This window comes from Lagopus leucura, unplaced genomic scaffold (assembly GCF_019238085.1).
Source record: "Lagopus leucura isolate 7727_CA_CO unplaced genomic scaffold, USGS_WTPT01 Super-Scaffold_100002, whole genome shotgun sequence".
NCBI lineage: Eukaryota > Metazoa > Chordata > Aves > Galliformes > Phasianidae > Lagopus > Lagopus leucura.
In genome coordinates, this window is record NW_024962263.1 from 51641263 (window position 1) to 51655604 (window position 14342).

Consider the following 14342-nt stretch of genomic DNA (forward strand, 5'->3'; position numbering starts at 1 on the left):
TTAATCACTGAACTCCTTGGCTGAACTTCAAATACCTTGCATAGTGCAATATTTTTGTAGTATATTGAAGGCTTAGAGAGGGTACTGATATTTGTTTATTTGAAAAATATAGAAGAAATTAAATGTGCATGTACCTGAGAAAAACTCTTAAAGTCTTATTAATTTAGTGATCTGGAACTGGTTATCTAAAGTGAAGCCATTGTTTGCGACTGCTGTTTCTATGGTGAAAACCATCAAAATATATTTAACAAGTTACAATGCTGCAAACTGTTTAGTTTCAATATGTGTGTAAACCTGACTGAAATTAAAGTAACATCATGGTATTCGTGGAGACCATGACCATCTGGAACATGTGCAGTGGCAGATATAAAAGGCTCTTTCTTTGTATAGATAGAATTCAAATACTTTATGAGACTGCCCATAGAGAAGGGAGACACAGAAGCATGTTTTCTATGGTTTTCTTTTCCTCTATTCCATAACAGATAAAGCTGTTGAGTGCAGGTCTCTGTTCAGTTTCAAACAATTGGTTCCTGCATGAAGAAGGGATCTGTGCTAATCCTTAGAACATCAAAATACCCAGGTCAGACCACTCAGTTCATTGACACAGAGTGCCTGGACCTAAGGAGTCAGTAGTTTTCAAACAAAAGAAAAATAAGCAAACATTGAACCAGGATTCTTAGGCAAAATGACAGTGTGGCATATTGTCATTTCTGATTATGTGAATTTGTATAGGTTATGTTCAGGCTGGCACTTTGGTGCTGACTTCAGAGGAAGAAACATATTTGTGATTCTGTTACATACTTGTCTTTTTCTTTCTTTGAGAGTGCTTTTCATTTAAGGTTTCTTTTTAATACCTTAAGCACCATAAACGTTTCCAGCTTCACTAGGATAAATTGAATGAAACAACAGCATTGAATTGCTGTCAACCTGTTGAATTATCATTCAACTTTCCTTTATTTTTCCCGCATTTATTGAACACCTACTGTTCCACTTAATGTTTTCTTTTTCTGTTCCTTGTTACTTACCCCACTGCTTTGCTCACTCTTTGTTCATGTGTGACAGAGATGGAAACAAATAAAGGCTGCTTTTGAGATGAAAGTCCAAACTTGCTTTTCTTGGGTTTTTGTTTACATGTTTCTTACCAGCATGAAAACTGAGTGTTCACAGCATGGTTGCTATTGTAGTGTGATGGCCATTCTGCCTTTGTAGGACACAGTTTCATACATTAAACTGTCCAAAAATTGTAGAAACGGATGTTCTTCAAGTCTTGTTCACTTCCTTGGCTAATTATGGAACCTGGGAGCTTCTTCATGAGAGGCAGTAAGAAGTAAGGAATTAATCCAAATCAATTCTATATTAGAATTAGGCATAGACAAAAAGAAGAAAATTTGGATTCAGAATTATTTTCTCAGTCTCTTTGAAACCAAGTTACAGAAAGGGTATAATATAATTTCAAACAAAAAGATATCTACAGTGACTCATGAGATTACTGTTTATTTTATTTTCAGGGTGGAGCAGAACATAATATTCCAGTGGTCATTTCTAAGATTTCCAAAGAACAACGAGGTGAGTGTCAGATTAATACACTATGTCTTGACATGCTCTTTAGAGCAGGGTGTTCTAAATCTTATTCTCTATAAATATACAAAACTCATATTTGGAGAAGTTTCTAAACATTGTCTTCAAACGATCTTTTAAATGTTCCTGTAAAGCATAATTTTTAAGGGAAAAAAAATAGGCATGAAAATATTTAATAACTGTAAGCAGTGCAAAAATAATACTTCTGTCTTTTATTTCTGAATGCTTATTGCCAGAAAGAAGTAGCATATTGAAAGTTTGATCATTAAAATATGTGAATGCAAGAGGAGAAGCACGTCTTTTTATACTGGATAGTAGGATAGTACTCAGGTGGGTAGTGGCAGAATCTTGGTTACCCTTTGTTATTTCAACTAGAATCATTGAATCACAGAATGGCCTGGGTTGAAAAGGACCACAATGATCATCTAGTTTCAACCCCCCTTCTATGTCCATGGTCACCAAGCACTAGACCAGGCTTCCCGGAGCTACATCCAGCCTGGCCTTGAATGCCTTCAGGCACATGGCACCCTCAAACTCTCTGGGCAACCTGTTCCAGTGTGTCACCACCATTGGAGCGAAAAACTTCCTCCTAATATCTAACCTAAACTTCCCATCTCAGTTTAAAACCATTCCCCCTTGTCCTATCACTGTCCATCCTTGTAAACAGCCATTCCCCCTCTTGTTTATATGCTCCCTTCAAGTACTGGAAGGCCACAATGATGTCTCCCCAGAGCTTTCTCTTCTCCAAGCTAAACAAGCCCAGATCACTCAATCTTTTCTCATAGGAGAGGTGCTCCAACCCTCTGATCATCTTAGTGGCCCTCCTCTGGACCCATTTGAAGAGCTCCATATTTTTCTTGTACTGGCGGCCTCAGGCCTGGGCACAGTAGTCCGGATGGGGCTTTGCAAGAGCCGAGTAGAGGGGGACAATCACCTCCCTCTCCCTGCTGGCCACCCCTTTTTAATGCAACCTAGGATATAGTTTGCCTTCCAGGCTGCAAGCACACACTGCTGGCTCATTCCCAGCTTTTCGTCCACCAGGACCCCCCAAGTCCTTTTCCGCAGGGCTGTTCTTAAGGAGTTCTTACACCTGGGATTGCCCTGGCCCAACTGCAGCACTTTGCGCTTGGCTTTGTTGAACCTCATTAGGTTCACATGGGCACAGTTCTCCAGTCTGTCTAGGTCCCTCTGGATGGCTTCCTTTCCCTCCAATATATCGACCACACCAGTCAGTTTGGTGTCATGTGCAGACTTGCTCAATTCCATTGTCTATGTCACTGATGAAGGTGTTGGAGAGCACTGGTCCCAAGGCTGAACCCTGAGGGACGCTACTTGCGACTGGCCTCCACTCAGACATAGAACCGTTGATCACAACCCTTTGACTGCGACCAGCTAACCAGTTCTTAATCCATCTAATAGTCCATCTTTTGAATCCATACCGCTCCAATTGAGAGAGAAAAACATATAGTGCTGCGGTCAGTAAACTTTTGCAGCAACTGATATTTAGCAAAATCAGTAGTGTATGAAGGCTTTAATCATGCATATTTTTAACTGCCAATGTTTTGAAGTTGTGGGAATTATACAGCATGTGCTATGAAGACGGGTTCTTGTTAGATGACTCGTGATGCACTCGATGAAGGATCAAGGTTGTGAATAAGTACTTCTAGAGTGTATTTATGATCTTTGTTATGTTTATATGTATTTGTGTATATAAGCATAAGCAAACTTGGAAGCATTTTCCTCCATCTGCTTACAGTAATTTTGGAATGCTGCTTCTGCACAACTAAAAAGCTCAACTAGAGAAAAAAGCTCATATTTGTCCACACACTGTAGATAAAGAAATGTACAGGGGAATCTTAAAATACTGAGATCTGAAAGCTGACCCTGAAATGTAGATGTGATGGTCGTGTGTAGAGATGCTGCAGTGTAGCAGAGAATGAGCCCCTAAGGAAAACTAAAAGGTTAGCCTTAAGAAGTGACTCCATTATTTTCAGTATAAATATAAGTGTGTAATACATAATAATGTGGCATATATTGCCTACACAAGCTATTAAAAAGCTATTAAGCACTGCAGGAAAAATAAGAAACATAGACAAAGTTTAATTGAGCACACTAAAGTGCATGCTGTTTCCTTTTGTTATTATTTTTTTGTTGTTTTGTTTTGTTTTGTTAGAGTGATGCATTATTTCTAACTTCAGTACATACTTGAGGTATAAACTCTATTACTGCTTTCAATAAAAGTGTTTAGAGAGCTAGTTGCAAGGGACGTCTCTTGTGTAGAACAAGGCTATGCAAGTGTCATCTCTGCTTAGTATCTTGGAAAATGCTGTTTAACCTAGGACCTGTACCTCAGAACGTTGGAGGCTTAGTTCTGCCCTTTTACCAATTGGATTCTGGTTCATTTTTTAGGCCTCTAAACAAGAATGTGATAGTTCATGCAATTCATACCAACCGTGTTGTATATAGGTAATTAAGTCATATGTAATTTGATAATAACATGTAAGCCCCATGTCTAAAGAGGAATATTGAGATACACGTTTCTTAAACATAAAATATATTAGAAATACTCTCATAATTCAAGAATCCATTGTTGTGTCTTGCCTAATAAGGCAAATATACCTTCAAATATATTATCATAATTTATGTGAATATTATTGCCAGTCTCTCATGTAAGGAAGTAAAAATTAGTTGGACCAAGTCAAGTTTCAGATTTTTCTAAACAGCATCTTCTGTGATGTTTCAAAATGCTATAGACAAATAATTCCATGTATTCTGTTAGTATTCCTTAGTTTTCATGTTAGAGATTATATAGTTTTTATAGACACATCCTTTATTATATTAATTTTGTGTTTATGAAATGCATTTGATAGCTCTGTAATATAACTCAATATTTTAAAATGTTAATTTTTGAATCAGTTTTGGTTAATTCCCTTATGACTTGGAGGGTATCTATTTTAAAAATCAAGTCCAGTATTTATGATGATTTTGTACAACACCCTGATTGTTTAGCTCTTGAACAGAGAAGGTGTTATCCAGCATAAATACACCACTGAGTTAATCAAAAACATAGGATCTACAGATTCTTTGATAAAATCTTACAAGTTAAAGGTTGTCTTTCATAAGTAGCTCTAGAGTTCTTTTCACTCAGAGCTTCTAAGAAATCATGTCTCACAGGTAAATAGGACCTAGTTCTGTAGTCATTCTGTTTTCAGAAAAGCCTGCCATACTTCACCATTATGGCCCAAAAGATGCTATACATTGATGGAAGATGTTTTGGAGTTTTGTTACTTCAGATGAAAGAACTCTTTCACTGAAACAATGAAAGCTGCTGTTTTAGGATTAATAAGATTCCAAATACCTACTTAGAAGCTACATATTGCTTTTTTTTTTTTTTTTTTTTTCTTATTTTTTTTAAAAGATTATGTAAAAACATAAATGAAATATAAATGTAAGTACAAGAAATATGGGATATTTTGTGCAAATTGAGTGAAAAATATGCTTTCTATTTTCAGCTGAACTTTCAGGTTTGCTCTTTATAGGAGATGCAATTCTGCAGGTGAGTGAACTTGGAAGTACTTTTATGTATAATTTTCTAGAAAAGTGAAATAAAATCTATACTTATGAAATGTAGAGTAAGTCTTCTCTTTATCTTTTTAATAACAGATTAATGGAATTAATGTGAGAAAATGCAGGCATGAAGAAGTGGTGAGCTTTTCTGTTTTTCAGTCTACATTTCGTCTATTATAGTTATTGAAATGATAGCAGTACACTGGTGTCAGTTGTATTATTGTTATTCCTAAAAAAAAAATACACTGTACCTTCTTGTTTAGAAAATCTTTGATCTTCTTTGTAGACTTGTTATAATTACTGTTCTCAGATTGTTTACTAAAGGTGGTTATTTTATTATGAGGATTTTAGCTGTATGTTTTCCTAACCATTCTTCTTCTGGCTTATAGCTATCAAATTTAAGTACTGCTAAACCTTTCTGGTTGTGCGAGGTCATTTTAATTTCAAAAGTCATAATTTGCACTATGTTGGGATTTATTTGTTGTTTTAAAACCTATTTAAAATCAAAACAAAGCATTAGTCTGGCTTCCATTCTCTGGCTTTCATTTATGAGGATGCTCTCCTCGTTCATAAGGGTAGAAATGAACAGGGTATTAAGGAGATTCCTCATAGAGGAGGCATGTGTATTTGAGATGTAAAAGTATTATATGTGTTATATTTGGCTGTTTGATTGTCCTTAAGGACTTTCAGAAGTAGGAAACACTAAGCTTGAGAAATAATGCCATGAATGGAAGATTACCAAAGATTACTAACGAAATTATCCTTTATTCCTGTTTAGGTCCACAGCAACTATAATTGTACAGCTCATTTTATCAATTCATAAATGCTCTGCATTTAATACTTTATTCTGCATTATGACAGATTGATAAATGTATGCCATTCAGGTATAGAAAGCATGGGTCGATGAAATTCTGACAAACAAATAAGTGCAGGCTGAAAGACAAAATGAGTGCACTCTTCCACCTCTCAGAATGCATTTATGCAGTGGTTTTGTGCTGGAAATTTGTGTTGCAAATCATTCATTATTCCTTAGAACTGTCAACTGTTTATTGGCTGGTTCGGCCCAGTTCCGTGACTAATGGAGCGGAGGGTTTTCACACAATCCGTGCCATCAGAAAAGGGAGACAGGGGACCCCAAAATAATTAAAAACAGTGGCAGTGATCTGAGGAGAAACAAACTAATTTACTAAATGTGGTATCAGAATGCAAGGTAACATGCTATAATACAATATAATTAGAAATGAAGCTATTAAATCAAATATAATGAGAGTGTCCGAAAGGTTGGAAAGGCCTCACCGTAACACTGAGGTGAGATGCGCAGATCAGTTGAGCAGCAGGGAAGAGAGCCTGGTGAAGAAGAGGACATCAGGTGACTTTGCTAGGGTTGTATCTCCTCCCTGACCTCAAAGCTCCCTGGAGTATGTAGTTCTTCTTCTCTTCTGGACAGGTGCCCAGAACTGGAGCATTAACAGTTTAACTCCCAATACACTACATGGTGTTATGATATGGAATACCGATAACCAAAAATCATAAAACCATGACAAGAAACCTTAATCCATCTTCTGTATAAACAGAATAACATTCATATTTGCCTTAGTTTTAAGCTTTGGCTGTGCAGTAGTGGCCAGATTTTAATCTTTTATGGGATTACCATAGTTTTGTTTTAATGCTTTAATATGGTAAATATCTCAATGGGATTTCAATGTGATGTTGAAATTTCAAGACATGAGAAAAAGATGTTAATAAAAGTGCAGACCTGCACACAAAAAAGCAAATTAAAACTGGTAAGTTTATTCAAATCTGCCCAAAAGGACAGATTCGCATAGAGTAGCCAATATCATTTTATTTCAAACCTTTTTAGTCCCACGTAATATTCTTCTCAAACTCCTTATAAATAATGTTATTTAAATAAGAATAATAAGAAAGCAAAGGTGTTTGCTTACTAGCTATGAATGTGCCATTGTGTATATACAAGTACTTGTACAAATAATAGTGCTTGGACAAATAATTTCTAAGAATGAAGAAATGATATTGGCCAATATTTAAGTAGTCTATGTAACATTTTTTAAACTAAGATCTGCAGAGGAAGAGATGTAAAACAAACATAAATGCCATATTTTGATTTTTTTTTTCTAGAAACATTGAATTTAGTATGATAATAGCATCACAGAATCACAATGGTTAGAAAAGACCTCAAATATCATCCACTCTAACTGTCCACCAATCATCAGTATTTCCCACTAAACCATGTCCCTCAGTACATCTCAGTGTTTCTTGAACATCTCCAGGGATGGTGACCACCACCTCCCTGGGCAGTTTGTTTCAGTGACTGACCACTCTCTCACAGAAGAAATATTTCCTGATGTCCAAAATGAATCTCCCCTGGCACAACTTGAGACCATTCTCTCTAATCCTATTGCTAACAGACCCCCTCCAGGATGTCCACCTTATTAACCCTCCCCCTGACCGTTATCCACAGAGACTCATTCCCATCACCAAGCTCAACAACATCAAAGCACTCTCTAACACAGAGAGCCACACAACCTCTCCTTCTTCCTTGTCTGTCCCTTCTGAAGAGCTTATCGCCATCCACTGCAGCACTTCAGTTGGAGCAATTCTACCTTGTTTCTGTAATGGCAACTAAGTCATTGTTTGCCTGCTGCACAGTGATGTGCATGTATGTGTAGTGAATTTGCTGAAAGTCTGATTATAATAAGTGCTGGTTTGTTAATGATAGATCAGGTACATTTATGTAGGATTTTAGGCACAGACCTGACTAAGGAGCAGATACAGAAACTAGTTTGCCAGCAGGAGTTACAGGTAGATTTTGTCTGTAACATGTTCCATGAAGCTCTTATAGCACTCCTATGCTAATCTTTATCAAATATGGGATCCATAGTTCTAATGTCAAACAGAGACATTAACAGTAACAGAGAAAATGCAAAGTATGTAGAAAGTATGTAGAACATAGTTGCTCTCAGCATGGATTAGAACTGCAATGAATATTTAATGTCCAATCCTTACCACATCTAGGTACTTTTGAAATGGCTGTGCAGGGTCCATAATGTTAGAGTTTTGTTTCGTTCTGATCATAATTCCTTTTTTTCTGGATCTAGTTAAGACTTAGCAGGTATCATATGATGAGAGAATATATTAACATTTTGAGTTGCCCTGATATCTTAGAAAATATTTACTGTGAAGCAGTAGGAAAGATTTTCCAGTGTGTAAAGCTGAAGCTTCCCATAGGAAATTCAGATGCGTATACATTATCTGTACTTGGAATGCAATGTGTGTTCATTCTTTTTCTTTTCTAGATCCAACGCTTATTGCTGTTTGCAAAAACATTCTAAGCAAATGTCCTATCCTCATAACTCAGTAATGAAAAATTCTGCATAATGATCAATGCAGCCTGTAGTATTACACCGATTACTAATCAGCCAACCATGGTGTTTCACTGTACTGTTTTTACTCTGCCACACAAATCAAACTATATTTTCATTTGAATTTCAAAAATAAGTCGTTTTATCAAATTAGTACAGTCTTTCATAGTAGGGAGAATCTCTGATATGCAGCAAACTTAGTTGACTTAACCTGTGTGGGCACCTATGGTATCCTTTGTTGTCTTCCATTAGTTACTAAGTCTGTTAATAAAGCATCCAGTGGAGCACAGATCGTGTTATTCCAAAAGTACATTACAATCTGAAGCCTGAATATGAAAAATCAATAGGTAGATAAGACTTATAAGGCTGAATATGTAAGTTTACTTGTTTTTTGGTTTAACTTACAGGAGATGTCTGCCCACTTCCCATTGGAATTTTCTTAGCTTTAGGTGAATTTTGAGCTTAGTTTTCCATTTGTAGAAGGTGAGGATATTATTTGTTATCATGAAAGGATATTATGAGTTTCTATCAAAGACTGAATGTCAATTTGTTGTTTTACTGGGGTTGTAAAGAATCCCATCTGAATACAGCAGAGCATTCCTTCACTCTTAGTACTCTCCTATGGTAAAATAAATATGTTCTGTCTGGTAAAATATCAGCATTGGAGGAGGTTGGAAAAAAAAGTTAAAAAATCATCTCTCAACATCATAGAGACAATTTGTCTCTAGAAGCACAGTCTCAAGTTGAATTTGGAAGTAGGGGATATCTTGTTATGTTTCTTAATTTAGATGAGTTGGAACTCTTTCTACTCTGGATATATATATATATATATATATATATATTTTTTTTTTTGCCATCTTTTTTTCTCTCTTTAGCATTTTGCAAGACTTTTTATAATCTGAAATTAGGAATAGCATGCATAGATAGGCATACACATTTAGGCTTCTGCCTGAGGAATTCGGTGCAACAGTGCATAAATCCAGTCACCAACAACGTCAATCCAAACAGTAAACACCTAGTCTTTTAAGTGCCTATAACAAAAATGGTTTCTCACCAAGTAAGTTACTTGAAAAGCGAGGTTATAGTCCAGGGAGAAGCTGATATTGGTAGATATAGAATCTGTGTAGGTATTTAAACTTTGGTGGTTTTTTTGATACAGCGAGGTATTCTGTGTAGCACCATATTACAATTCAAATATCAGCTACATTTTGAACAAGGCATCTTTTCTGTGAGTTTGACATGAAATGAGATGCCCATGTGCATTGCATTGTAGCTTTCACCCTTTTCCCTATATTCTAGCAGAATTTCAATTATGCTATATATTTCGTAAAGCCGATGGCATAGAAGCTGTAGTTACTTAACTGGAATTATGTGCAGGAATTATATGCAGTTGACAAATCTTTTTTTTTTTTTTTTTTTTTTAATCAGTTTTCATCCAAGCTGATTTTTTAAACTTATGATGAATATCTTCAGTAATTTTTTTCATGTTTTAAACAGAATAATAATCATGTTGCATTTATAAGGCAAGAGATGAAACCGAAAGATATTTAGACATTGAAGCTGCATAGTCAGCACTTGTAAGAGGAGAGCTTGATCATTCCTCAATAGTTTTCTTCATATGAAGAGGCCAAGATGTTAGTTATTCCATACTGCCATTCTGTTTGAGACCTGTGGTTATAAGAAAAGTGTTAACCTCACCTCTTTTACCATGGTATAATTAATGAAAATATCTGTAACAACATATTTATAATTTCCTTATTGTTCATGAAACTTGGAGTTAATAATGATCTGTCAAGTATTTTGACATTAGTTTGAAGTGAGTGTACATCAGGTAGAAAAGAACCTAGCTGGTATAAATAATCCCTAGAGGTACCTGTTTGTCTGGTTTTGTCTTCTTTTTGTGTTTTGCGGGAGCTCTCGTTTCTTTTTCCTATGTAGTAGAAATTCTTTTTGTTAGGATGCATCCTAGAGAAGTAGTATAATATGTATTCAGCCATATTTTTGTTGTTTAAATAAACAGTGTTTGTGCAGAACACAGAAAAGGCTAGGGTTTATTCAACAGCCATGACATTAAACTTTATAAATACACTGATCTGCATTGCATGTCTTCCTAACTTACTTTTCATATCTTTTTCTCAAGTTAGCTATACTTGTATTACTTGTTTTAAGACTCCATCTCTTAAAATTATTCAACACTTCTAGTAATTTTAATAAGTGGGTAGAATGTTAGCATGGGGAATATTGAGTCAATATGATTAATATAATTATTTTCTTTTTACGCTGCTGTAATTCTCAAAGTCAAAATCCTGTAAGGTTTAGTAAGGTTTAGTAAGGGTAGAGTGAAAATATGAGTCAGCAGAGTGAAAGTATGAGTCGCATAGAAAACATGAAGTGCCACCAAGAATCAAAGGAAACAAGAATGCATATAGCATTCTGTGAGTTCAGGACATTTTAGTGTACGGAAAAGGAAACCTTCCATTGACAAATATTATTTTTCCTGGGTCACTATTGAAAAATTTTCTCTAACTCATATGGACTAGAAAATATTATCTGAGAGGCAACACCAGTATTTTCTTTAAAAGGGAAATGGTCATGTGACATAGACTAGTAGGAAATGTTCAACTCTGAAAGACAACATTTTTATTTCTTATGGCTTGATATGGATCAGAGAGATTACATTGGTTGAAGGAAAGCATGTATACCACTTTAGCTAGCCAGAAAGAATCACAAGTAAAGAGTTGTGCTCAAAAAAGTGCCAGTATTTATCCAGGGCTTATCTAACACCTGTACTTCTAGGTCCCCCCCTTTTTTTTTTCTCTCTTTTTTTTTTTTTTTTTTCTCCCTCTTTATATTGGGTCTTTGTATTCTAACTTTTTGGTGGACGAAGAAGAGGAAAGGAAAATGGAGTCTATATTTTTTCATTCGTATTCAATGTTGGACTGTTCAGCCAGATATAGGGAAGCTTCCAAATGGCCCACTCCATATTTCTTACCCATTAGTATGGAATAGTATAATACTGGTGCTTTGCTACCTGTTTGTCAGTACTGTGCCTGTTTTTATAGTTCAGCAGTTTCTTTCTTGACATTACCATGTTAATAGTGGACTCTTTCTACAAGTTCAATTTCGTATATCCTGTTTCCCATTAGTTATTCTACTAATGTAGAAGATAGTGCCTACTAAAACACTGGGTTAGATCACAAGAAAAAATTGAGTGCAGGTGTCGTGTCAAAAGGAAGAAGTTCTACATTAGAATTTACAAAGGTTATCCTTTCTTCAGACTGTAGTGCAAAGACCTGCAGATGTTGTTGCCTGCTTGTGTCGTTAGTACTTTTCTGAACAAAATGGGAAGTAGTCAGTGCTCAAGCTGAAATGGCATTACTAAGGTAATGACATGTATCTTTAAATTAGGTCTTGTAAGTGTAGGTAGATATGCTCTACTTCACATGCCCTTGTCAAACCAGTCCTGATTCAGAATATTTCCAAGGTTCTAATTATGCTGACCCACTAAAAGAAAAGTTCAAAAGAACAGTCTGCATTAAAAAGTCTCCCATATTTTAGCATGTCAATGTGCAAGTACTAAGTACTGAGAGTATCTCTGTTTTCCCTGAAATACTGAAATTTCTTCTTATAATATTTTGAGTATAATGCATTTTACATACTAAATGGGTAAATGGACATCCTTTACAAAACCTTCATATCTCAGTCATGTTAAGGCTTTTTTGGAATCTTATATATAGTCATATTTACATAAAGTTCTAATACAGAACACATTCAAAGTCTCCTGTACATGTTAGGTCATAATGTATTATTTTTGAATTTCTGGTTATCCAGAAAAGTTTGGTGAGATCTTGCATCTGCTGCAAGGAATTCTAATAGATAAAACATTGCATTTTAACATTTGTACTGGAAGATTATAAGATTTTACAAGTTATATAAATAATCCTTTTGTCAATCAATAAGTGAGGTTTGAGAGTAAAATTAATCACCTCCACAATAGTGATCACAAAAACAGTACAAAGACATTTAAAATTTTACTAGTACAGCTACACTTCTCAATGTCCAAGAAGTTATGAAGGCCAAAATCTTTTCATCTTATTGGAAGACTTCTGTTTAAATGAAAAAGTGTGCCTCCCTCCTGATGATACTTTTTCAGTAGGCTTTTCAGTAGGTTTTTCAGTAGATCTTCTTGGAGCCTTCTCTTCTCCAGGCTGAACAAGCCCAACTCCCTCAGTCTTTTTCATAGGAGAGGTGCTCTAGCCCTCTGGTCATTTTCATGGCTCTCCTCTGCATCTTTCTTGTATTAGGGGCCCCAGGCTTGGACGCAGTAAGTTCTCCTGATGGGATCTCATGACAGCTGAGTAGAGAGGGATAATCAGTACCCTTGCCCTGCTGGCCACTCCTCTTTTAATGCAGCCCAGGATGCAGTTGGCCTTCCAGGGTGCATGCTCACACTGCTGACTAAGATCTGACTGTCCAGATCTTTATCCATTACCACCCCCAAGTCCTTCTCCACAAGGGTGCTATCAGTGAGTTCTTCTCCAGATCTGTGCATGCATCTAGGATTGCTCTGACAAAAGTGTGGCATCTTGCAATTGGCCTTATTGATGAAATTCATTATGTTTATGTGGGCCCAATTTTCAAGCTTGTCCAGGTCCATCTGGATAGCATTCCTTCCTTTTGTTGTATCAGCTTTGTATCATCCACAAACTTGCTCAGAGTTCATTCAATCCCATTATCTCTGTTGATAATAAAGATGCTCAAGAGCACTGGTCCCAAGATGGACCCCTGGAGGACGCCACTCATGACCCTTCTCCATATGAACATAGAGCTGATGACCACAGTTTTCTGGTTGCGACTGTCCAACGAATTCTTTATTCACTGGATAGTCCACCCTTTAAATCCGCATTTCTCCAATTTAGAGATAAAGATGTAGTATGGGATCAAGTTAAAGGCCTTGCAGAAGACCAGATAGATGACTTACCTTTGTCCACTGATGCCATTGCTTCATCTCAGAAGGTCACCAGATTGGTGAGGCAAAATATTCCCTTGGTGAAGCTCTGCTGGCTCTCTCAGACCACCTCCTTGTCTCACATATGTCTTCATGTATTTTCCAGGGGTATCTGCTCCATGATTTTCACAGGCATGGAGGTAAAAGTCACTGGTCTGTAGTTCCCCAGATCTTTCTTTCTCCCTTTCTTAAACCTAGGAGTGATATTTCTCTTTATCTGATCACCACGGACTTAAACCTGATGACAATGAGTTTTCAAATATGATGGAGAGTAGCTTGTCAACAACATCAGCTAGTAAAATATCTGCAAGTGTCCTCCAGTTAATTAATACCCAATGTGAGTACCTCCAAATTCAGTTCTCCCAAAATTTAAATTTAGATTCTATTGAAAAAAAATGTAAAAATGTTTAGACAATATTGTTTATTGATATTTCATATTTTTGGATAACTGTGTTGGATCCCAGCTAAGCAAAATATGTATGCCTTTGCCTAAAAGTAACAACTAAAATGTTTTGATGAGTTAAGGACTCTTTTTTTCTCAGTTTTATATAATATTTATAAAGTACCAAGTCAGTTTCTCAGTTTTAGTTAGATGCAGTAGAATTATTTCTCCACAGTGAAAAGGACACCATTACATTAAATGTCACTAAAGACTCTTATTATGCATTTTCTCAGTGAAAACTTCTGCCACTGAGTATGTTTCCAGAACTACTGAAATATCTCTCTCTGAGATTAGAGCCTCACTGCCAAGAAGCTTAACAGAGTTAACTGCATACATTGATCTAAAACATTACTTAATATACAAATTT

General features: G+C 36.1%; 1 protein-coding gene across 2 annotated transcripts in view; it reads left to right on the plus strand.

The window, feature by feature from the left end:
- Positions 1-14342, plus strand: part of SNTG1 (syntrophin gamma 1) — a 326387-nt gene that overhangs the window by 206897 nt on the left and 105148 nt on the right. For both annotated transcript variants that reach the window (XM_042869538.1, XM_042869539.1), the window contains exons 6-8: positions 1509-1566; positions 5091-5134; positions 5242-5283. In XM_042869538.1, the coding sequence (XP_042725472.1) occupies positions 1509-1566; positions 5091-5134; positions 5242-5283 (144 nt within the window). The remainder of the gene's footprint in view (positions 1-1508; positions 1567-5090; positions 5135-5241; positions 5284-14342) is intronic.